The sequence below is a fragment of the Prinia subflava genome, chromosome 10 (genome assembly GCF_021018805.1).
Source record: "Prinia subflava isolate CZ2003 ecotype Zambia chromosome 10, Cam_Psub_1.2, whole genome shotgun sequence".
Taxonomy (NCBI): domain Eukaryota; kingdom Metazoa; phylum Chordata; class Aves; order Passeriformes; family Cisticolidae; genus Prinia; species Prinia subflava.
Genome location: NC_086256.1, coordinates 19354679 through 19379404, shown reverse-complemented (window position 1 = coordinate 19379404; position 24726 = coordinate 19354679). Strand labels below are relative to the sequence as shown.

At 43.3% G+C, this 24726-nt stretch overlaps 2 protein-coding genes and 1 long non-coding RNA gene across 6 annotated transcripts in view; 1 reads left to right on the top strand and 2 right to left on the bottom strand.

Moving 5' to 3' along the window:
• Window positions 1-7572, top strand: part of COL11A1 (collagen type XI alpha 1 chain) — a 131741-nt gene extending 124169 nt beyond the window's left edge. For all 4 annotated transcript variants that reach the window (XM_063407633.1, XM_063407634.1, XM_063407632.1 and 1 more), the window contains 4 exons: window positions 779-891; window positions 2129-2197; window positions 2866-3099; window positions 4795-7572. In XM_063407633.1, coding sequence (XP_063263703.1) covers window positions 779-891; window positions 2129-2197; window positions 2866-3099; window positions 4795-4941 — 563 coding nt within the window. In that variant the 3' untranslated portion in view covers window positions 4942-7572. The remainder of the gene's footprint in view (window positions 1-778; window positions 892-2128; window positions 2198-2865; window positions 3100-4794) is intronic.
• LOC134555724 (uncharacterized) overlaps window positions 1-24726 on the bottom strand; it is a 128299-nt gene that overhangs the window by 3489 nt on the left and 100084 nt on the right. The gene's annotated exons all lie outside the window — the stretch shown is intronic.
• Window positions 18318-23974, bottom strand: LOC134555722 (uncharacterized). The gene is made up of 2 exons (XM_063407631.1): window positions 23850-23974; window positions 18318-20457 (listed from the first exon to the last, which is right to left on the bottom strand). Exon 2 carries the CDS (start codon window positions 20443-20445, stop codon window positions 18934-18936), a length of 1512 nt encoding a protein of 503 aa, XP_063263701.1. The 5' UTR covers window positions 20446-20457; window positions 23850-23974; the 3' UTR covers window positions 18318-18933.

Sequence of the window (24726 nt, the reverse complement as noted above, 5' to 3'; positions counted from 1 at the left end):
TCGGTACCCTCCATAATAAGGAATGGTTTTTACACAACATATTCACCTTCTTCATTTACCAGTATTTGCTTCTTCTTTAGAGTTGTCTTCATATAAAAGTAATCTTATTTTGGTTAAAATAAAAGCAAATGTGTTCATTAAAATTCAGAATTCTCCAGGGATAAGGCTTACAGAAAGGAAAGACTGTTTTCAATACACAGCCTAAATCAACAGAACTGTTAAACGCATAAATACTTTGTCTATGCCCTATATTCAGAAGACAGAACTGGTGGAGGGATTTGTCATTTCTCTTTGAAACCTCCACTGCTTGTTTGAAACTGGATTAGAACTGCAGTTGTCAGAAAGTCGTTTGCTGCCCTGTTTGTGAGACATCTGAAGATAAGAACCCTCATCACAGAAATCATCATTCTAATTAGAACAGCAGATTTGAAAAAGCGCTGACTGTGAATGGACCTGGGATGGGCTGCAGCTCTTTCCATGCCCAGCCTTCTCTGGTGTTGCAGCTTCATAACCCAGCAGTAAGAAGGTCTTTGCTCGAGGTGGATCCCTCTCAGTGAAGCTTTAGGTGCTTGTGCCAGCTACAACCCCACCAAGCCCCATGCAGACACCTTTGCATGCAGATAAGGATGCAAATCACTCCAGATTTTGCTCCCTGACCTAAACCATTCAGAGAAAATAACTTTCCTACAAACTTTGGAAGACCATTAGGTAGCAGTAAAGCCTGGTTCTTCTGAATATCATTTCTACTATATAAGGCAAATTTTCTCATTTGTCTTAGGGGAATATTGGATTGATCCTAACCAGGGCTGTTCTGGAGACTCCTTCAAAGTATACTGCAATTTCACAGCAGGGGGGGAAACTTGCATCTACCCAGATAAGAAATCTGAAGGAGTAAGTACCAATCTGTGTTTTCAGTTGGCTGTTGACAGTTCTTACTATGCTGTTACAATGTTGAACTAAACAGGATAATTACATTGCCACATTTTCATTTTTCTGGCTTTCTAATTACATTTACATTTGCATATATCTGAATGGAGCAGTAAAATGGTACACAGAGTAAACAAATGCCATTTTCAAGTTCAGATAGGGAATCTATGCACCTGCTTGCTAACATTTCACTACATTTCAGAATGCAACACAGCTGAGCAGCCACTTACAGTACATGATCTAGTATTTGTCACCTAAAACCTAAACCTTCCCGTGTTTCTCTTATGGGCTCATTTAAATCTATTCATTTAATCCTATGCAAAGTAGATGTAAAAGAGGGCATTGATGCCTTAAGTTTTAGCTTTCATATTTTCCACATTCTGTACTGCATTAGTGTGTAACTCTGGGCTTCATATAAAGTGTTGGTAGGTTCTCTTCACAGCCTAGTTAGACAAAACAATCTTTTTCCAGCCTGAGAACCAAGGACACCATTGCAGCTTCAGGCGCAGAAAGTGTAAACAGCAAATTGAGGAGAGCAATCTGGGAGGATGGGACTTCATAACCTGAAGCTGTAGCTGGACAATTGACCCCAATATGTAAATGGACCAAAACTTACAAAAGTGTGAAATCTTGTCACTCGGAATCCAGCCTGGGTCCATCTTAGGTGCAGCCACGGCCGGGCTCTGGTACTGCCTGGGGTGGATCTTTTGAAGGCCTTTTTAATGAATACCTCCTTTATTCCTTGAACACTGTCTAGCCTCTGTTCCAGGTAGCCTCTCTAGGCATCAGTATTAACAATGTCCTTACTCACCGTTAAAGATTACATCTGCTGGGGCATATGGTATAGAGAAAAGCTTTCTGAAATCTTGCCTAAACTACAGGGATCTGCTAGCATCAGCACTGGTGAAAACTCATTTTCACAGCAACAATTTATACCAGCAGTTTACCCAACTCTGTTTAACAGATTACGAGCATCTCCCTCAAATAGAACTAATTCTCTCTTGTATTCCATTTGAGGTCACTAATTTGAAGGCATTCGCTACAAGAAAACATTACATGTTTGACCTCTAAAAGGTGGCTGAGATTTCAGGAAGAACCATTCTTTTTTATCTGGTGTGATATTTGTCCCAAGTAATGTAAAACCTTTGTATCTATCAACATATGATTCAAATACTTCTGTCTCTGCTGTTTGACCACACAGGTTAGAATTTCATCGTGGCCAAAGGAGAACCCAGGATCTTGGTTTAGTGAATTTAAGCGAGGCAAACTTGTAAGTTGTCACTGCAATGTAACTGTATTCACAAATCAGGTACATGCTGTCAGCAATCAGCAGATCACGGGGAATGTTATAAATGTCTACATAATGGAAAGACCCCCAGCCTTTTTGCCCTAAATATTACAGCAGCTACATGGCCTCTTGCCCCTGGACATCAGAAGCCTGGCCTGTATTGTCCCACAGTGATCCCAATGGTCAGCTGCACAGCTGGTGGTGAGGATGTGGCCTCTGGCAGAAACACCTCACCACCAAACCTTAGGAGAGCAGCTGGAGCACAGATCTCCCACCCTAGCTGAGGTAATTGGAAATATACTGAGTATGCAAAGGTGAGGCTGCAGGCTGACTAACTTTATGATTAACCAAAAACAGATTACCAAACAGATTCTGCTGCTTTACACTATAAGGTAGGAGTAATTCTCTACCTTTCCCAGTAGAATAAAGCTGAAATATGTAATTCTTCATCCTGAATACACTGCTACATCATAAAAATATATTCACTGAGTCACAGCTGTATTGACCTTTAAAACTTCATAAAATGTTGTATGTTGGTTGATATTTTTATTAAGGGCAGTTATATGGTTCTCTTCTGTCATGAATAATTTTGGTTTGCATTGTACCAAAGGAAACAGATAAATATTCATCTAACTTTTAATGTTTTCCAGCTTTCCTATTTGGATGTTGAAGGCAATTCCATTAACATGGTCCAAATGACATTCCTTAAACTACTGAGTGCCTCTGCCAGACAGAATTTCACTTACAACTGCCACCAGTCTGTAGCCTGGCACGACGCACCCTCTGACAGCTATGACAAAGCACTAAGGTTCTTGGGATCCAATGATGAAGAAATGTCTTATGACAACAATCCTTACATCAAAGCTCTCCATGACGGCTGTGCAGTAAGTAGAGCTTCAAAGAGTCTTTACAAAACCAACCTGTCATTTAAAGCAGAAATCAAACAAATCTATTTTTTCACAGCTTTCTTCTGAGAAAAGCTTTGTAAACACTTTACTTGTCATATACTGATTTTTAGTAGATTTTTAACCACAGTACACTAGTGCCATATTCAATTTTCACCTATGTACCAAAAAAGAAATAACCACAAGCCAAGCAGTAGGAACTGATCAAACTTGGAATGGATGCAGGCTGTCAGCCCCACTGTGCTGAAAGCAGGCTATCTTCCCTTATACTGTGTATGAGCACAGTAAAGGGAAGAGCAGAAGCAAAAAAGATAATGGGAGGCGGCAGCCTATAAACAGAACATATTTATACTAAAAATCAAGGTATAAACAAATAGAATATTTATTGAATACAGCTAAAACATATACCACATAAGTCCTGTGTATGTACCCAAACATAGTGAATTAATTTAATAGTTTGATATGTGACTTGTATTTCCTTTTCTTGTTTTGTGTATTCACAGCCAGGTGAAGTTTGTGGATTTACTTTTCAGAATCCTCCTTTAGCTAAAAATCCCCAGAAGTGTCCAACCATGCATCAGCTCTCTGAGCACTCCCTTTTCAGGGTCTCTGTGGGTATAGCAACTGTTACCACTTCTCAGAAATAGAACAGTCTCTATCTAACACTTTGAAACAAAGACATCAGAAGAGCAAGTGACAGTTGAAGCCTCATTAGTTATTTAGGGGTTTGATACAGAAGCATTCTGACGGCAGTTTCTGAGACGTCAGAGATACAGAATTAGAGACCTGAAAGTGCCAGGATATACACCTGGCTCTGAGGCAGAGATGCAGCTCAGGAGGCGCAAAGCTCCTCGCCTCAGCAGTCAGACTAATACTCAACTGCTTCATGTCAGCCTCTCCATGTGCCCTGTATTCTCATTTCGCTTTTGTTATCCACAGAAGGTAAATGTAGAGCTCCAGAGAGAGCTGAAAGCTGCAACTAAACTGAGAACACTCAGGTCTGTCAGCTTGGATGCTCATCTGAACTCCAAGGCCCTGGCAGAGCTGAAAGGGGTCTCAGAGATACAAGAGACCACCTAAGGAAGTGCAGTGCTGATAAGTGACCTGATGCCTGGGCTGTGTGACACACAGAGGAGCTACAGAGGCTTCTTCAGGCAGCAAGGGAGTGCCTTCAAAGCTGCCTTCTAAGTGCAGCAGTTGGCAGTTCTGTCAGAATATTGCTTTCTTTCCTGTCCAAACACCTGCTCTAATATTTTGTTGGGCAGTAACAGTATTTCTTCTTAGAAGTGGATCTTCTCTCTTTCAGAATTAGTGATTTTTTCATAGGGAAGATGTGCACTACTGTGAAAATATTATTGTTTGTTAAATAGTATAGACATGAACTGAGAATTCTCTAAGAAACATGAAATATTTTAGATTATTTTTCTTTTTGTAGGCCACTTTAGTAAGTCAAAAACCTATGGGCCATTCTCTAGCTAAAATCAAAACATTCCATGCCACATTTTTAAAATGAAATCGTAAGAAAACATAGGATTTAGGGTTTGCAATATCTGGTGCTTGACAGGGCAATGATTTAAAAATTCTATGCTTCAGAGAAAAACTATGAAGATCTGCAGTACATTTTAAATGCTCAGATTTGTAACAGTTTGGGGTTTTTTCTTCTCTTTTTAACAGTCAAGAAAGGGCTATGCAAAGACGGTGCTGGAAATCAACACGCCCAAAATAGACCAAGTGCCCATAGTTGATGTGATGATCAATGACTTTGGTGATCAGAACCAGAAGTTTGGATTTGAGGTCGGTCCCGTCTGCTTCCTTGGTTAAGCTTAAGACAAAACCAGATCAACACAATTGTTGCACTTTGGTGCTACCAACCCACTTCATGCCACATGCAAGTTTTGAATAAGGATGGCATAGAAAATGTCTTGCTGTGTATGTATGTCTTATCTAGAAAGTAAACGTTGCCCTTGTAGGGCCAGAATCACATGACTTAAACTTATTTTGCAAAGATGCTGTGGCACAGACAGACAACATAGGGCTCACTTCAGGAACACCCCCTTTGGATTCCTTTGGTGCTGTAAAAAACCAATGACAATGGTGCTCCTTCCATTACAACAAAGAGGTGTTTAGAAAGTGTTTAATATAAACTGTAATTATTCTATGTACAGTACTATACTGTGGCTTCTCTGTCCACTTCCAAAACTTGCATGTGTCTCTGAATTGCATCTGGCTCTTATTTTACAACTACAAACTACATTGTCAATACTGTGTATGTATTCTGAAAAAAATAAAACTGTAATTGCCAGTGAAGCCAATTGCATTTCTGATTAATAAAATCCCTTTGTATATATTGTTGTTGAAGAGCTTTGTTATTTGAAGTCGCCAGTAAAATTAAGGTGGCAAAACTGGAAGATCTTGAGCAGCAACTCAAACTCCTGTCTGCTGATATCACTCTGTGAATATAGATAATGAAATGAAAGCACTTACAAAGGTGCTGTGTTCCATGGTGCTATACCTCAGACTTTTTATTTTCTATTCTAATTCCATAATTTCATAAGATAACTGTATATACCTAAAATAAACAAGTTTATATTTTTGGGTGGGGAATATATGTAAGAAAAAGCCCAAACTTCTGTGTAAGAGAACTGTTTAAAATCTGTGAAATAAATTAGTAATATAGCTTTCCTTTTTTTGTTTTTTTTTTTAAATCTCATCTGGATTTGTTTCCATTTTGCTTATTTGGGCTACTTAAATATAAAAACTGGATATGAAACAGTTATTTATGGATTTTTGCAGTGTTTACTTAGATGTTTATGTAAGCAATGATGGATGTTTGCTTCCTGAACTGGATCCTAAAGGTTTCACAGAGTAGTCTATACAACATTTGCCCATCCCATTAATATGAATTATTTTTCTTCCTGTTACTCCACCTGAAGGCCAGGGATGCAATATGTCTAGGTCATGTGATTCTACACAGTTGCTAAGCAACATAGGAGGGACTGCTTCCTCAAGAGCTGTCTTTGACCCAAACCCTTCCAACTCACTGTTCAAAGCTCACCAAAAACACATGTTGGTTTGGCCATCCCTCTGAACATTTTATTCAGGTAGTTGGAAGTAGAAATTACATTTTAGCTTTACAACACAAATCCTTTTGTAATTATTTTTCATAATATATGTAAGACTTGAAAAGAAATGTTTGTTTCTATTTCTTATAAATTGTTAAATTAAATAGTACTAGTTTCTGCTGGCTCGTTTCCAACTGGTATTTTCTTATGCACGTTTATACATGTAAAAGTGAGATTCCAAAAGTCAACTTCTTGCTGTTCATATTTTCCTTTATTTTTGAACCAAAGTTTGTAACTGTCACCTCAAAGAGGGAAATACAAATTTTATTAATAAAATCAAGTCTTGTTTATCTGGATTGGTCATTCTCTTATTTCAATGTCCAAAACTCACCCACTGCCATTACCGTAACTTCATTCTGCTTCCAGACCATCCAGGCTCGAAAAAAAGGAATTTACTCACACTGGGAATTTACTGGCAAGCACTGGGAACAGCACTGGGAAGAGAAGTGTTAAGAGAGAGGGTGCTGATCTGGCCACTGCAGTAGGCAGCAGGGATAAATTCACACCTGGCTGGTTTGGATTTATGGCTCCAGCGGTCCAGACAAGACCATCAAACACAAGGCAGGAGCCGGATACTCCTTCCCCAGCCACTCACAACCTGCACTGGCTGTCCATTCCTCAGTCTTGTGCTTACCCTTGTAGGACTCCATCGGGCAGGCAAATGACCCTGTTGATTAATAGGAAATATGAGACAAAACGAGACCAAGACTTGGAAAGCAGTGGAACACAAAATGTCCAGCACCTTGCTTTAGACTGCGGAACCAGAACCAGTTATGGGTCCAATGGCATGACACGTGCCCTCTTCTCCAAAAAACCTTCTCTCTTTTTTAATCTGCTATCTGTTCTTTATCAGCTCTGGCTATGTCTAAGTAAGATGTGAGGGCAGGTGCAATGAGTTTGGCAGAGGAGCAGCCACTGTATCCTGCTCAAGGAGCTGGGTTTAGTTAGGAGCTGACCTGTTCAAGCCTATCTAAAAAAAACCTCCTCGGCTGAGTGCTTTAAGGTAAAAAATAAAAATGGTTATGGTTTGGCAGAATCAGGATTAGTCTGCAGCAGAATGTTTTTTCTAAGAATGCAATGATGTATTAAAGCAGCCAAACAAAACCAGATCTTTTCCAGAATTAGCCCAAGCATCTTGCCAAGGTCTGTGTCGGCAACATCACAAAGGAGGAAATGAACCTGCATCTTCTTCCCTTTCCAGCAAGGACCATCTGGTTTATTCTTTAACCTTTCCTAAGGCCTTAACCACTTACCTTACTATTTATCCTTGTCATGAAAGCCTCCCACCATTGCTTGTTATCTAACTCCTCTCTGTCCATTCTCTTTTTCAATCTGCTGCTCTTGTTCTCTCCAAGTTTCAGATTAAAGGGGTAAAAATGCCAATCTATATTCTTGCCTTCCAGCAAAAATTATGCTCTTGTTTTTCCCTTGAAGGAAGTCTCCTGTTAGCAATGCTTAAAACCCAAACAAACAAACCAAAAGGGCACTTCAGAACAGAAAGAAATTTCACATCAAAACTCACATATTGGTTTTCCTACAAAAATGTTCAGATTCTATAGTTAAATCTTAATAGCCATAAAAACATAAAACCTCAGATTCATGGTACAGTATTACAAAATACATAGAAACAAATCAAACCTCCAAAGCTCTGCAAGTGAAATTCCTTACTGAACCAAAATAAAACAATGATCAGTAGTCTTCAAATACTAAATTAAAGACCTGTTCAATCACAAAAAGACTGAAATTGTTATATGACATCTGGATTTTACCTCTAGAAACAGAAATTGGATGTTCTGTGATCTTGAGATTTGAGGGTTTGTCCTACCTAAAGTAGACCAGGCAATTTTTTGAAAGTTTGCTTCAAGCCCCTCTAAACAGAAGGCCACAACAGATTGTGGTTGTGTTGCACAGAAATGGAGTAACTCAGCACATGGCAAACCAAGCCCAAAAATACTCGAGACTGAGGCAATGTTCTGTCCAGAATTACGTGGACATACAAGAGAGATTTCAACGACAGGCTATGACTAGAGTGGCAGAAACTGTTCTGTGTGCATGGCTGGAGTTTCTTCGCCTCTCTCTCCCCCAGGATAGGGCAGTATCAACCCACCATGACTGGCACATCTCTTGGAAAACTTCATAAAATGCAATGAAGATATTTTTTCCTGTCCAAATGAGAGCCATTATGGCTAATATCAACAGTCACATTGCACCACAAAAAGCTACAAAGCTTCAAAAAATAAGGACAGTGAGCTCCTTAAGATTCTTCCCCTTGGGAACAGCTTTGTTAATTTTAGAATTAATCTTCACATGATAATGGCTGGAAGGAGAAGCCTTAATAGCCACTGATTTTCTATTGCAAGCACAGCCATTTTTCTGTGAAAGAACATCTTCTATTGTAGAGACACCAAAAAAATTTGAAAATTACAAAGACAGGATATTAAATGTCGTGTCTATTATATTTACCTGGAAACGTGTCTTATTTGTGTTCCTTTTGAAAGCACACAAATTATCAGAGGCTCATTGTTAGTTCAGTGAAAAGCAATGCCAAGATTATTGCCAAGGAGTAGATTGCTCTAAAGCTATTTATACATTTTGTTTCAATAAGAACATTGAAGATTAATACAGTGAGGAAGGCTGCAAGCTTACAGATATTCAGGCACTGCTTTAGCCAAAATTGGACTTGCTTCTTTCTCAGCTGTGTGAATGAAGACTCTGTTCTAATGAGAGAGGACGCAGCCAAAGCCCACAATGGACATGTTTTGTCTAGGTTGTCCAGGGAGCTTTGGCAGACCTTGGCTTTGTTTCCAATATCTCAAGGGTGGAAGAAGTGATCTCCATCCAAACACACAATTTCACTAAGACAGACAAGAGTTGTTAAGAACTCAGCAGCAGGAATGGGATCTAAGTGCCTCCTCTGCTCCCTATTACAATCTAAGAAATTATTTTTTTTAATATCAAAAAGGCAATGTAGTTAAATCTTGCTAAAGCATGAAAGAACTTCAGCTTGCACTGTGATTAAAATGTGGATGAAAATTAAAAATTCAGTCCATCCAATAAGATGCTGGATGGAAACCAAATTAATTGTCTTCTAGCCCCAGAAGTTCTCTAAACTGGATCTTCTCTTGTGTTTTCAGCCGTTAATTAAAAGAACCTTTCTGAGTTCACAGGAGTGGGACAAGGCTGCCCAGAGCCCCAAGATCATCTTAATAACCAGGAATGAACACAGGAGCCTCACACTCAGCTCCTCTCTCACCTGAAATATTTCTCAGCCAGAGATTTTGCATACGGCCCTTGCCCGCCATGGGCTGCAGCAGGGAAGGCCAGTGAGCCTGCAGAGGCCCAGCCCGCAAGCTCTGAAGCTCCCCAGCACAAGTAAAAAGTAAACATAGCTACAGCAGAGCCATAAAGCTGCATTTTTAAATTAAAAATGTTTACTAAATGAGGAGACTCAGGAGACTAAATTTCCAAGAGACGTGACTAACAGAATAAAAACATTACACTATAATTATTGTTTCTGAAATGGAAATACTGATTTCTTATTTGTTAGTTTACTCAGAATGTTACTCAGAAAGCCCACACAAGTCAGCCAGGGTATATCATGGACCTGCATGACTTCTAGAGCAGGTCCTCGTCATTACAGCAGGAAAGTACATTGAGTGGAATGAGGGGTGAGTTTAACATAAAAGCTATTCTGTCAAATATTAACTAAACAAAAAAAAGGTTTTATATTCTATCCTTACAGTCTCTTGAGCCTGTGCCTTTTTTTTATTACAATATCATCTCAATGGCAGCTCAGGTGAGAAAATAGCTGTGCTTTGTGGTCCTGGTACCCAAACTAGCTCACAAAATAACATGACACAAGGTCAGGGCTCAGGCTCTGGCGAATGCATAAACAGGTAATCTTCCTAACATTCGCTATTCAGTATCTTTCAGATTTGGATGTATAGGGATCACTTATCCCTTTGTCATTCCTCAGAAGGATTTTAGAAATATCCACTTTGCTCTAAGCCTGCAGAGTTGTTCAGTGCACAGATATTAAGATCAAAGGTGTTTACTTTCAGAAAGGGCCAAAAATGGAACTTTAATTTGTGAAAACTTCGCACAGCATTCCAAAACCCAAAAAGAACCAAGCACATTTCACCTTCCAACTTCTCCCCCTTTTTTATTTGTGATGTTTGCATTTGAAATAATGAGATGTGTTTGTCCAAACTCTTTGAAAGCTTTTGATTGATAGGATGAAGTCCACCAGTACCCTCACCAAGAATGTTTTCCCATGTGCTGGTAGACAAGAGCTGAGTACAATACTAATAGTGGAATAAAGGCACCTCTAGAAAAGAAAGGCACAATAAAATAGTAGAAAAAAAGGCACAATAAATAAATGTATAATGGAAAGGAGGAAAATGTAGTAGGGGGGAAAAAGAGGAAATAAGAAAGCAGTGGGAAAATACATGGGAAAACAATGATAGGAGAACTTGCTTCCCTCAGCATGGGGCAGGAGGGTGAGAAATCTTTATGGACAGTCTGGGAGCATCCCGTGTGATTGCTGGTACTGCAGGGCTCAGGCTTGTTTCTCACAGTCAATGCAAAGGCAGGGTGCTCTGGCCCCGTAGTTAGGAGGCAGCAGCAAATCTGGTTTATAAAAAACACACCTGCAGAGTAGCAAAGATTGCAGGCCTCTGTGGGCAACACCCCAGCACTGCCTGCAGCCACAGCCCTGTGCCTCCCCACCCTCACCTCTCTCAGACACTCCCGACACTGCCTCCTCTGCAGGACCTCTGCTCCTGTGGAGCAGCCACATTTTGCTGGGGCACCAGAAAGCACAGGAGATCTGAAAAGGGGGTGAGGTGCTTAACTTTTAGGGTGAAGAGAGAATGGATGATGGGGGAGGGTGAGCAGGCTCAGAAATCAATACACACCCACACTAACATGCTGCCAGACTCACAGAATATAAAGCCTGTCTGGACCATCCAGATTAGGAACAGGCAACTTCTGTGTCCTTTTCCTACCACAGAGAAGCATACAGAGCCGGCAGCACTGAGGGCTGTCTCTGAAAGAAAAGTCAGATAAAAACAAAGGGGAGATCAGCTCAGCTCACACTGCTGACCCTTTGAAACCTCTCTCTGCACTTTAAAATTGACCTATTTCATTTTCTGAACACATTGGCCTCAAACCAAAGCCCCAATATCCTGAGGAACCACATTTGAACTAGCTACCCATCTTTCCATGAAAATATCCCTGAAAAAAGCAATAAAAAAATTTAAAATGGACAGTCCACATCAACTGAGGATACCTGAAAATTCTCCTGATTAAATGATTCTTGAGTATTTCAATGCATTATGCAGTTTTGCATGTGTGCATTCATTTCCCGTGTTTTGCATAATCTTTCTGATGACTGTATGCACAATGTACCACATAGAAATAGCAGTGAGCCAGTGTGATTACTCATTAAACTTAATGAGAAGGTTAGAATTATCTACTGTAAAACTAAGATGAAAGCAAAATCACAAATTTGAAGCTAAGGGCTGAAACATATGCAAGTACAGTTAGTTAATGCCCTCTTAACAGGCAGAACAATAAATACATCATATAGATATACAGCAAATTTGGATGCACGTTACCCAAGTGGAATTCAGCTGTGATGCTGTACGAAATGATGCATTTAACTCTAATCAGACCCATAACTCAGAGGAAAAAAAACCACAGAGTACTTATGGGCTCTCTTGCAACACTGGAATATTTTTGATAGCCAGACAGCATTCTGCCCTTTTCTGTTTAAACACCGTGAAGGAAGACAGAGCTCGATGGATGCCTCCAGATCTCTGTAAATAAATGCAGGGTGACTCCTACACACAGAGGTCAGGGCTGTAACAACGCAGCAAAAAAGAGAAAAGGATGAAGCCCAGGGCCTGCAAACAATGTACGTGTGACAAGGAAGAGTTACAGAGGAAGACGACCAAGTACAGCTGAGGGATCACAAAATCATAGAGTATCCTGGGTTCAGAAGGACCCACAGGGATCACCCAAGTCCAGCTGCTGGCCCTGCACAGGCCCATCACCAAGAGTCACACCCTGTGCCTGAGAGCACTGGCCAAGCCCTTCTTGAGCTCTGCCAGGCTTGGTGCTGTGACCACTTCCTTCGGGAGCCTGTTCCACTGCCCAGCCACCCTCTGGGGAAAAAACCTTGGCCTTATATCCAACCTGAGCCTCTTCTCAGCTTCACATGGGCTACCTGAGTCCCACTACGGGTCACCAGAGAGAGATCAATGCCTGCCCCTCCATTTCTGCCTGTGAGGAAGTTGTGGACTGCCCTGAGGCCTCACCTGTGTCTCCTCCACACTTACCAAGCCAAGTGACTTCATCTGCTCCTGATTTGGCTTGCCCTCAAGGCTCTTCACTGGCTTGGTAGCTCTTCAATTGGTTTAAATCTTTCTTCTATTGTGGCACCCAAAACTGCACTCAATACTTACAGTTTAGAACTCCAGGCAATACTCAAAAGCCCTTCTTTAAGAGGTGACTCTAAGGACATTTTTAGATGTTTTTTCTGACCAAAACTCCTGGCAGAGGCCTGGGTTTGGCACTCCTGGCAGCAGCCCCCGGGTGACCACTGTCACTCTCACCTGTGGGCATGGCCTGAGGGGGGCTGTGCTCTGCCAGGTCGTTCCAAGGCCCACAAGGTGACTTTGAGCCCATGTGTGTCAAAAGAGATGTACCTCCACCTACCCTTAGTCAAAACCCAACATTATCTTCTGTCAGGAATTTTTCTCCCCTCAATTCTCATTTCTCCTAAAAGCATCATATTAAAAATGTACCACTCACAGAGTTTTATGCACGTGAAAGAGGTGGATTGGCCTGTAGTTGATACCCCTTCAAATGCATAATTCAGGTAAAAAAACCCAACAAAATCTCAAACCCCACCAAATACAAACCTTCTCCTCCTCTGAACTCCAACTCCCGGCCCATGGTGCTCTCAGGGCGATGGAACTCTGACCTTTCTCCCTGTTGTGCTGTGTAAAATGCTTCCCATGAGTTAGCACTGCTCTGGGGATCATTCCCTCCAGAGCTTGATGTCTGCAGCCTGAGGTGAGAGACCTTTTAGAGTGAAGGAACGAAAAGGGTTTGTTCTCTTTACCCAGGTGTTTCTGTGGTAGAATGGGCTGCAAAACCTGAGCAGCTGTGAGCATTCGAACAATACTTAACTCTATAAATGAGCTAGGGATGTGTCATTGGTTTTGAAACACTATCTAAAGATTTTTTTTATGCTGAAAACACTTCCATTGAGACATCAGTCACATTAAGCAGCTTTGTGGCAGATACAGTAGCTCCCCTTTCATGCAATCTCTTTCTCTGAAAGCTTTGATTGAGAACTAAGCCACATTAAGGGTTTAGTGGTTGAGCCTGGGTGCTTCCTTCAGTAAACTCCTTCCTGAATTAATTGCTGCTGGAGCTCATCACCCATAATAATATTTTCAGAATCTTTCCCCTATTATCTTCCTCTGTCAGGTTAAATTCATCTTTTTGATGTGACACACATTAAACGCTGTAAAAGAGGAACAAAGGTTTCACTACTCAATAGGGAGAAGCAGCACAGAGTGTTTATACTGTCCACAGTTCTGCTTTTGCACTTGGTGAAATATGAAGGACATTTCAGAAGAATGTTAAAGATAACCAGTTGAAAATAAAGAATTCTCTTGTCCACAGTCCATCACCTTTAAGGACCATGGCAAGGGCTCTTCTACATTCACAACTTTCAGATGCTTCTGTGCAACATGTACGACAAATGAGGGACCTGCACCAGCCTTACACATAGACAAGCATCAAATTAACACTTTTGGTTTAGGCTGGTCTCTCTTGGCCTGGTTCTCCTTAGCTGTGAATTGCCTTAGGCTGAAGGTGTCCTATGGAAACAAATGGACCAATGAGTCTTGCTGCCAGGTAGGCAGGTGGGGGTTGCAGGTTAAAACACTCCCAAGCAGGGTAGAACTGCAGGCCATGGTAAATTCTTACATTATCAAAGGTGCAAGCCATGCATTCTCCCTTGCTAGGCACCGCTCCTATGGGAATTGCACAAAAAGGTCTCACCCTTAATGAGCTAGGATCCAATTATGCAGGAAATGCAAAGACACATATTAAACACTTAGAAATGCAAGGAGAGAAAGGTGAACACAGTCTTAATCTGTATCCCATCTAAAAATAAATGCAAATTCTGTCTCTGGCAGATGCTTTTAGAATTTGAAAAAAACCAAACTCACAGACATTATTTTTCTCTAATGCTTTCATGAAAATACTAATAAATTGAAAAAAATTGCTTGAGGTATAAATGTAAATTATGTATCTTACAGGTGTCCAATCTGAAACTGTTTCAGTAGGCTTAGATTTCCTATACATAAGTGGAATATATTTAGTTTTTCAAAATTTTAAAAGCTTTTATATGACATTTGAAAAAAATATCCCTTCAGTCAATAAGACAGTGTAAATATATGCCAGTAGAAAACATACAAAATATACTTTTAAATAAGTTACCCACATAAATATAAGTTTATATGAAGATAAAAATGCATTCACTCTTCACTGTGGTGAACCCAACCACTTATAAATACGCTTGGTTTAATTTCACAAAATTTCCATGTTTGTGATGGTATCAAACCAAGGCTGCAGAGAGCTGAAGGCTGATACCAGGTTAAGTGAAATGGAATCAGAGCCATTCTGCTGTTCTGACTGCCATTATGGTAATGTGATCAGTACCTTGACAGATGCTAAGAAGAATAATTTTGCTGATTGACTTTTCTTCAAACCTAAGGCTGTGGGCAATCAAAGAAAATATGAACATCTGGCTGAGCTTTTGATTGCCATGCTCACTGATATAGTGCACCTAAATAAGGAACAATTAGTACAGCTTGTGTCAAAAGACCCATCAGTTAATTCAAATTAAGTCAGGAAAATTGAATCCAATTGGCATTCATGCATATTTGTATGCAAAGTTTAAATAAGATTCTTCTGCATTACATTATCCTTTATTTACAAGAGAAACACATGCAAAGTTTTGGGGTTTAAGCAAATATTTTCAAAAGCCTTTTGACTTCTTAAAGCCAAACTTCTGGGAAAACTGTCCTTTCAAAGGACATATTGAGACTAATAAACATAAAAATGTGTTGACTTTCTCAAGTTCATATTTCTCACTTCTTAAAAAGTTTCACAAATTTAGACAAGTTATTCATAGGCTTTTTGTCAGTAGCAATTACAATAATGCAGAACTGATATGTGGGTAAATTTACGAGCTAAGATGGTGGCCAAGATAACTACCAGACTGTAGGAAGAAAGAAAAATCTGAAAGCTGAAGACAACTTTCCTCATGTTTTTGCTTAATTCTGAGTGTAAAACACTGGGAATATGTATTTTCTTTTTTAAAAATTAGCTTTCGTGTTGGGATTCTATTTACAGTAACAGTAAATTAGGTTGCATGAGAACCTGAGATTAAAACTAATCAAAGGCAAAAGACAAGTTGTGTGCTTAATTTTTTAAAAAAAGAAATTTAGAAAAAACGGTCAAATAGATTTTATTTATTTATTTATTTAATTCTAGCTCCTTGCAGTAAATAAACTTTAGTCATTGAGTGGCAGATATTGTTTCCAAGTTAAGCTGTTAAATTTTTATTTGTAACTTGGGTGTGAAATCTGTTCCTTTCTTAAAAAATAGTGACAGACTCTCTGGCGATATCTGTGCTCAGCTAACCAGAAGTGAAATTTACTGTAATCTCACGTAAATCTCCCGTTTTCTTAATCTGACCTGATTTTAAAATCCTGTTATGAAATCCCAGAATTCCTGCAACTCATTCAGATGTGTGAATCTAAAGGAAACACAACCCAGTGAATCTCAGACTGGGTCACAGTGGCAGCCTCAGGTGCAGCTCTGCTCACGGGCTGGGGTCACACTGCACCTGCAGCCACTGCTCCTGAGTGCCCAGGGAGCCAGGGAGCCTCAGAGAGAGCTGGGAATACCTAAAACACTGCCAGAGCACCAGAGGGACCATGTCACAGGAGAAGGCTGGGTGAGTCCATTGGCCAGGACTCGCATGCTGCCATTGATGCAATGAGTGTTGCTAAGCACCTGTTACAGTCTTTTATTTTTCTTAGGGTTCCCTTTGTTTTGGTGCCAAGAAATAAGTTTCCCTAATCACTGACTTCTGTGAATATTACTACTCAACGCTCAATTTCAATTAATTAGAAACAATCAGTTCACGTAATTAGAAAACTGTTACTATGCTGCCTTCATAAATCAAGAGTAACTTTGTGATCCATAACTTCAAACAGTCTTCTAGCAGCTGTTTTCTTGAAGTTCTTTCCTTTAAAATACTAATGTCTCTTATACATCCATCTTCTGATTCAGAGGTTAAGAGTTCTCTACTAGTGTTACCTTTAGAAATATGGTTGATGGAAAATCCCCTAGGTAGTCTAATGATATGGTCCAGTTACTCTCAAGTGCACAGACCCCTTATAAATGCTGCTCAAAAATCAATATCAATCCTTCAGTGCCTTCAAAAGATGTGGAGTAAGGGCCATAATAATGGTGATTGCCTCCAGCAAATAACTGTTCAATGATTATACTGCAGTGGCCTGGAAGTCCAAATCCCCCTCAATGACTTTCAAGATGGATGCATGCTGGGAAATGTAAAATCATCCCTAGCAGGCAGGTCAGTAGCTGCAGTTTCTCATCAAGTACCTACTTATTTACTGTGTTGCTCTCTCATTATTGACATAAGATTTTGGAGAAGAAAGTCTGCTAAAAAAAAAGGCAAGCTGCAAAACAGTAGGTCAGCATTTCAGACATGTTCAGCACAGCAAAGGGTACTGTGCACCACAGGAGAATCAGGTGGCAGCCCCTCCCTTTGGCTGTTTTATTTAGGAATCTAAAGTAGACTAAGGAGAATACAATTTCAAAGACTGTGTTAGTAGGGAAATAATGACTCCAAGTGTAAACAACAAAGCAGCACACATAGCTATGGCCTCTGATATTCTCTGAGTAAAGCAGCTGCTTGCTTGGAGTAGGAACATTTAGCAAGGTTTGAAGTCATGTGGTAGTTACTTTATCACTGAGACTCTGAATGTAATGCCACGGCATTTGCCTGGAGTCCAAGTTTCCATGCTCTGCACATGAGCAGGTCACAGTGGACAGTATCAAAAGCTCAGCACAGGCCAGGTGTAGCAGCCTTTGCTTTGACTCTCCACAGTTAGCTGCACCACTGAGTAAGAGACTGCCTACAGGTCACCCAAAGCCCAGCCTGCCTCAGGGCATTGCCTTCCCAATTTATTATCTTCTACATACTGAATGTATGATACTGAATTAAAACTAGCCACCAAAATGGTTTGCCAAGACATCAGGGTTTCCTTAAAGTCTGCTCTTTGGTTGAATCCATGCTTGACCCATGTGTGCAATTCACTCTCAAAAATAAAAGACATGACAAAGTTCTCTCTCTGGAGAATTCTTGGCAAATGAGTTCTCCATCTTTCCTAAGATAGGAAGTCCTTGCCATACAGAATAGAGTACATCGCTACATTTACACCTCACCCCATCAAAACTTTTAAATAAAAATACTGGAAAAAAATTGTCCATACACATACATAGATCTATTGCCAGGGATGTTACTTGCTACAAGACACAATGAAGTAATGATATAATAAAAAACCCCAACCCTTTGGAAATTGAAAGATGTTTTTGTATGTTAAAAACAGAAGTACAAAATAAAGATTGAAAAAGGAAAACTCCCAACTGTTTTTTTTAACCCTGCATTGGATTCAAAGTATTTTTATTTCCATCTCTCAAATATTAGAGTTTATTTTCTACCAGTATTCCTACCAATTTATCTGTCTTAGCAAGTTCTGGAAAACTGTCGCGGTGCCGCTACTAAGCCCCTTGGCTTCACCCCGAGCCAGCCCAGGCACCGGAGCAAGCGGAATCCGAGCCGCCCCTCAGCGGAACGAAGGGGTCAGCCCTGTGGGTTCTTGTCCCTGGGAGAGGCCGGAACGGCAGTAGGATAACTGAAGCGACGCGCTAAGAGCGAGAAAGGAGGATCCAGCCAGCCAGACAGAGGAACCACAACTTTAATCCAACATAGCACTGTCCAGACCGAAGTGGAACCAGGCTGAACTGGAACTGGATCCCGAACAAAGAAATGCACCAGCTTATATGCTTTCGGGGTAGGGGAGGAGAAATGGGAGTCCCTCTTTGCGGCAACCAATGGAACCTTGACACTTGGGAGATAAGGGGAAGGGTTGCAAGCCTTGAACCAGTTAGGGGATAGGGGAGGGATAACACAGTGGCGGGAAGAGGGGAAAAGGTAACATGTGACCAAGGGGAACTTATGAATTTCAATTAAGGGGGGGTGTACAGAACATACAGCATTGTACAGAACATACAATATAGGACCCACCAGCCTTTCATCTTTTCCACATATCTAAATCCTTCCCACTTGGTAAACCACCCATATATCTTTCAACTTCTCTCTGCCTCAAAACCCTCTTTCCTATATCCTTCTTTCCCTTGTCACAGTCCTTCACAGCACCTGCTTGTTCCTGCTCACACTGTCCCAACTTTCTTTGTGGAGTCCAACTGAGGTTTAACATACTGAAATGGGGAAAGTCCAACCATCCACACCACCACATCTCCCCCTTTTCTTTTATTTTTGACCCTGTGAGTTCTATCTCAGATATCCGAATTGAGGGGGGTCCACCAGGTGTTCAGAACGTGGGTATGATTCTGCAAACCACTGCTGTTGAGTAGGCCATTGTTCTCGAGGAAAGCTGCGCACTTCTTCCACGATGATTTCAAGCTGTTCAGCCTGCTCGTCCTCATCAACGAAGCTTTCCTCCTCCTCCTTGAACACTTCTGGGCCTACTTCAACGGCTACTCGGTGGACTTCAGCTTTGAGTGGTGATGTGGAGGAAGAAATCAAATTCTGCAACATCTTTTTCATTAGTCCAAGGCTGGCAATAGCAACAAAAAGCACAAAAACAATTAACAGAACAGTTCTAAGAATCGATCCCGTCCAACCCGAGATCCCCCATCCCTTGAACAAATTACTGAGCCAGTCCCCATATTCTTGCTTGATGTCTCCTATCATGTTTTCCATTTGTTTGAGTGCCTCGCGAGTCCCCTTGGCCCTAGATGTCAAATTAAAGCAGCAGAGCCCCTCAAACTCCTCACACGAGTGACCGTGGAGGAGCAGGAGGTAATCGATGGCTGCACGATTCTGGAGGGTTGCCTGCCTCGTAATTTCCTCATCTTTCAGGAGGTTTGATAGGGCCCTAGAAGTCAAACGGGATTGCTTAGCTACCCAACATTCCAAATGGCCTAATTCTCCGAGGGTCTTAGCAATGGCGACCCACGGCGCAAATACTGTGATTGCGATGCCTTTAGATCTGCTCCAATGGATAATTTCCTCATCGCAATCGTCTGCCAATTTTTTGAGAGAGTAGTCTTCTCTCTTCTTTCTAGAGTGTGCCAATAGATGTGCACCATTTGTAGAATTTTGTGTAACCCAATCCAAAATTTGTGATTTGTTGGGTGAAAACAATCCGAGGGTCCCAAAGGTGCACGGGCCTCCGGAGAGGTGAGAGGGGATACCTGCCCATGCGTGGTCTCCGCAAATCAAGAATGTTCCCCTGGGAAGCTGGCGGGGATGGGCAAAGACTTGGGCTGATTTTTGGGGAGGGATTGGAGGATAACTAAAGGACACAGCGTTGCACCAATGAGTATTAAAATGGGCTTTGGAGGAGACAAAATGACGGTGGTGACGCTGGACGTGGTCGTTGCGGATATGAAAACAAGATTCGGCTCTGGCGGAACCTAGAAGCTCCAGCTCCTGAGGCTCGTTTTCTAACTTTGGAAGACTTTTAATATAATTGTACCACGCGACGATGTAATGGGCATGCTTTAGGTTATGCTCCATTTTAGCAGCTTCTTGTCTAAGTTTTTGAGCATAACCTAGAAGCATCTTGGGCATCTCACGATCTTTAAATGGGATCCCCACGAGGCAGGATGCCATGGGATTCGCGGCACTCGCTTGGTTGAGACATATGTGGTCTTGGCCCAGTGATTTGGCCAAGACAGCCCAGACGTTCTGTTGCGGCTGGGGGACGAGCCACGCCTGGGCGATGGTCAGGAGACTGGCGAAGAGGACGGCTGAACTGATGGCAGTCTTGGCGCTCATGGTTGGACGGATCTAAACAGAAACTCAGAAAAACAAATCGTTACAAAGTGGGAAATCACAGAAAAAGGGGTCCTCCCAGCCTTCTGACTGCTCCTCCTCTTCCTCTGAGTCACTGAGCTCACGCCTTTTGCGGCGGAGAGCCGCGGAGGCGACTTGAGGCTTTTCGTTTTCTCGGACTTTTGTTTTTCTTTCGATATAAGGCTTTACCCATCTGGAGGGTATCCACTTCGGCCCGGCATCAGTGGAGACGCAGGCGTACCCGCGCCCCCACGTCAAAAGCGTCAGTGGACCCTCCACTTTCCCTGTTTCGGGAAACCTTACGGTCACCGGCGGATGCTGCTCACTCAGGTTCCAGTCGCGGTTGCTATTGAAATGCCGCACAACGGGCGGATCTGGTTTTTCATAAGAACAATTTAGGAAATTTAACACATAAAGTGCCCTTGCCAATCTGATTGATGGAGTTTCAACCTTCAGGACTGGTCTTTGCTGTTGAAGGACCCGTTTGACGTTCTGATGGGTCCTTTCAACAATGGCCTGACCCGTGGGGGAGTGAGGGATGCCCGTTTTATGCTCAACTCCCCATTGCTGCAGGAAATCTGCAAGCTCCCTGGAAGTATACGCAGGGCCATTATCTGTTTTAATTTCCTTGGGGATGCCCATGAAAGAGAAGGCCTGAATGAGGTGTTGGATGACGTGGGAGGCCTTCTCCCCTGCGTGTGCGGAGGCATAGACTACACCCGAGAAGGTATCAACGGACACATGCACGTACCGGAGCCTCCCGAACGCCGCCACATGGGTGACGTCGGTCTGCCAGATTTCACAACTTCCCAGCCCTCTGGGATTGACTCCGGCGTGCATGGTCGGCACGGAGTGGGATTGACACGATGGGCACGAAGCCACAATCGCCCTGGCCTGTTGCCGGGTGATACGAAATCGGCGGACCAGGGCTGGTGCATTCTGATGGAACAAAGCATGGCTGAGCTGTGCCTGTTGAAATATGTCAGGCAGTGGGGTCTTTGTCACAGGAGCAGCGAGAGCATCTGCTCTCCTGTTGCCCTCTGCAACAAACCCTGGCAAATCGGTGTGCGATCTTGTGTGCATCACGTAGAAGGGGTGCTCTCGGTGGGACACAAGCTTTATAAGCTTCGAGAGCTGCGCATAAAGCGCGTCGTTGGAAACCTGCTGTAATACTGCCTGATCAGCTCTGGACACTACCCCTGTAACATAGGCAGAGTCGGTAACTATGTTTAGCGGTCCGGGAAATCTCTCCAATGCCCTGACGACTGCGGCCAACTCAGCGACTTGAGGCGAACCCTCAACGATTTCAACATCACTGTCCCACTGCTGAGTTTCGGGATCCTCCCAGGTCATCACTGACCTGTGAGAAGCCCCGGACGCGTCTGTAAAAACGGTCAAGGCCTGGAGTGGTTTTACACTTCGGACACTCCTCAATGCCAATTCAAAATTTCCATCCAGATTGAACAATTTGTGGGCCGGCCGATGAATTGAAATTTGGCCCGTAAAAGAGTCCAGAGCGAATTGTAGAGCTTCATTATTTTGAAGCAGAGTTTCCAACATGGGTTTGGTGATCTGGCCCGAGGATAATTTGATGGGGAGATGGATGCACTCAAAGTCACAACCGGCCAACTCGCAAAGGCGCGTACGTGCCTTGCGGATCAGCTCAGCCATGATTTCTTGTGGCCTCGTAAGTCTCTTGGGCCGGTGGTGGCTAAGAAAGACCCACTCTATGATCAGCAGTGGATCTCTCCCACCGTGGCCCTTGGTGTCATGCTGTGTGGTGTTCGAATCCCACTGAAAAATGACCCCAAAAAGATGCGGGAGCTTACCCAGCACCACGAACCGAAAGGGTAAGCCGGGGTCACATCTGTGCGCCTGGCGTGATGACAACGCCTGTTGTACCTTCTCCAGTGCTTTCCTTGCCTCCGCGGTGAGCGCCCTGGGAGAGCTAAGCTCATCTCCCCCCTTCAATAAATCGAAGAGGGGTGCTAGGTCCTCCGTGGAGAGACCCAGCCAGGGCCTCACCCAATTCAACTCTCCGCAGAGTCGATGGACATCCGCAAGGGTCCGGACTGATGTCCGGATAGCCAATTTTTGGGGAACAATGGTCCGCCGTCCGATTTCCAGCCCCAGGTATTTCCAGGGTGGCATCCGCTGAATTTTCTCTGCTTGCAGCTCAAACCCTGCAGCAACTAACAAATCTGTTACGCGTGTGAGGACTCTATCCAGTTCGCTTGTTGTTGGGGCGCAAATGAGGATATCATCCATGTAATGGTGGATGATAACCTCCTCCGCGGCTGCGCGCACAGGACGCAGCAAGGAAGAGACGTACAGCTGGCACATCACCGGGGAGTTCTTCATACCTTGGGGAAGAGCCCTCCAGTGATACCTCTTCCTTGGGGCCGCTCGGTTGATGGTAGGCACCGAGAAGGCAAAACGCGGTGCGTCATCCGGATGTAGGGGAATTTGGAAGAAGCAATCCTTCAGATCAATAACTGCCAGATTCCAATTTCGGGGCAGCATGGCAGGGGATGGCATTCCTGGTTGGAGGGATCCCATGTCCTCTATAACGTTATTAATTTGTCGAAGGTCGTGAAGGAGGCGCCAGCGCCTTCCGTCACTCTTTCGAATGACGAAGACGGGCGAGTTCCAGGGGGAATTCGTTTCCACGATATTACCCTTCTGTAACTGCTCCTCCACGAGCTCCTCGAGCGCCTTTAATTTCTCCTTGGATAGCGGCCACTGGTCAACCCACACTGGATTATCCGTTTTCCAATTCAGTTTGAGGATTGGGCGCTCCTCAGTGACCGCTAGGCAAAAAACCTGAGGGGGGTCTGGGATACTAATTGTGACCCCCCATTGGGACATGAGCTCCCTACCAAGCAGGGGCCGTTCATATTTGCAAACGAAAGGGCGCGTATATGCCAATTGCCCTTTCGGCCCCGTGAATTTCACCATGCGCGCTGATCTCTTAGCCGATTGAAAACCCCCTACTCCGGAGATATTCGCCGGCGCGTCCTCCAAGGCCCAATGTGACGGCCACTCCCGGGTGGGAATGACCGTGACATCCGCTCCTGTGTCAAAAAGAAGACCTTTATTAACAGACTCATCCCCAATGGACATCGTACATTGTATTATAGGTTTTTCTTCTGTGATCCGATGCACTGCGTTGACTGAAAGTGGCCTTTCCTCAGGGTAAACCTGATACTGATCTGGCCTGGTGTGTGGAATTGCCTGGGCCACTATTTGTCCCTTTGGGTGGAAAGCTGGGGGATGAGTGGAACGCAGCCAGACATTGAGGAACCTGGGGTCACCCTTATAGGTCCCCGGGTATACCTCAATGTCTTGCGGAGTGTATTTACAGTCCCCAACAACAATGAACTTACCTTTCCTTTGAAACGGCCAGTCCAGAAGGTCTTCGCAATCCACGCGAACTGGGTACCAGCTGGTATCTCTGAGGTGCGCACTGTGAGTGAGCCTCAACCTGTAAGGTTTACAAAATGATGTTAACGTCAATTCCGGGAAAGTTCCCTCCTGGGAAGGGTAAAGGAAATGCCAGTCCGAGATAGTTGTCTTGGTCCAGTGACCCCCAAAGGCGTTGACTGCCTTCTCTTCTGCACTGCCCACCCTGTTGGGGTCATCATGCCGGGTGGGCCCGCACTCCCCCCCTAGTTTTTTGAATTGTGTTTGGAGTCCTCCTGCTGCGGCCGAGGCTTTGCCAGCAAGTTATGCGGGCATTGGCTCACAAAATGCCCTTTTTCATGGCAGAGGTAGCACTCGACCCGTGCTCTGGCTGGGTTCGACGCTGCCAGCTTGCGAGCCTGTGGGCGACGAAGAGTCGCATCTTCCGCAGCATGCACCTGCCGAGTTCCCTGCTTGCTTGCGGTGGTCATATGTTGAAGCAGGAAAGGGACCTTTTGCTGGCAAACTTGCAGCATCACCTGTAGAGTCCGTGGGGGTTCTGGAGGGAGACTTAAAATCGCTTGTTTGCACACATTATTAGCATTAGCAAAAACAATCTCCTCCAAAATTCTCTTACGGGCAAGCCCGTCCGTTACTTGTATTTCTAAAGCCCTAGTCATCTTGTCCACGAAATCTACAAATGATTCTGCGTCCCCTTGCCTAATCTGGGTGAATGGCGGCAGGGGTGCACGAGGCTGCATCGTGAAAAAGGCTTTGCAGGCCAGGTCTCGCACCCTAGGCAAAACTGCTGGTGGAATGAGCAGTGCCTGAATTTGAGGGGACTCGAAGGAACCTTCTCCT

Coding starts and splice junctions, on each gene's coding strand:
- LOC134555722 (XM_063407631.1), bottom strand. CDS start 20,445: ATGAGCGCCAAGACTGCCATCAGTTCAGCCGTCCTCTTCGCCAGTCTC.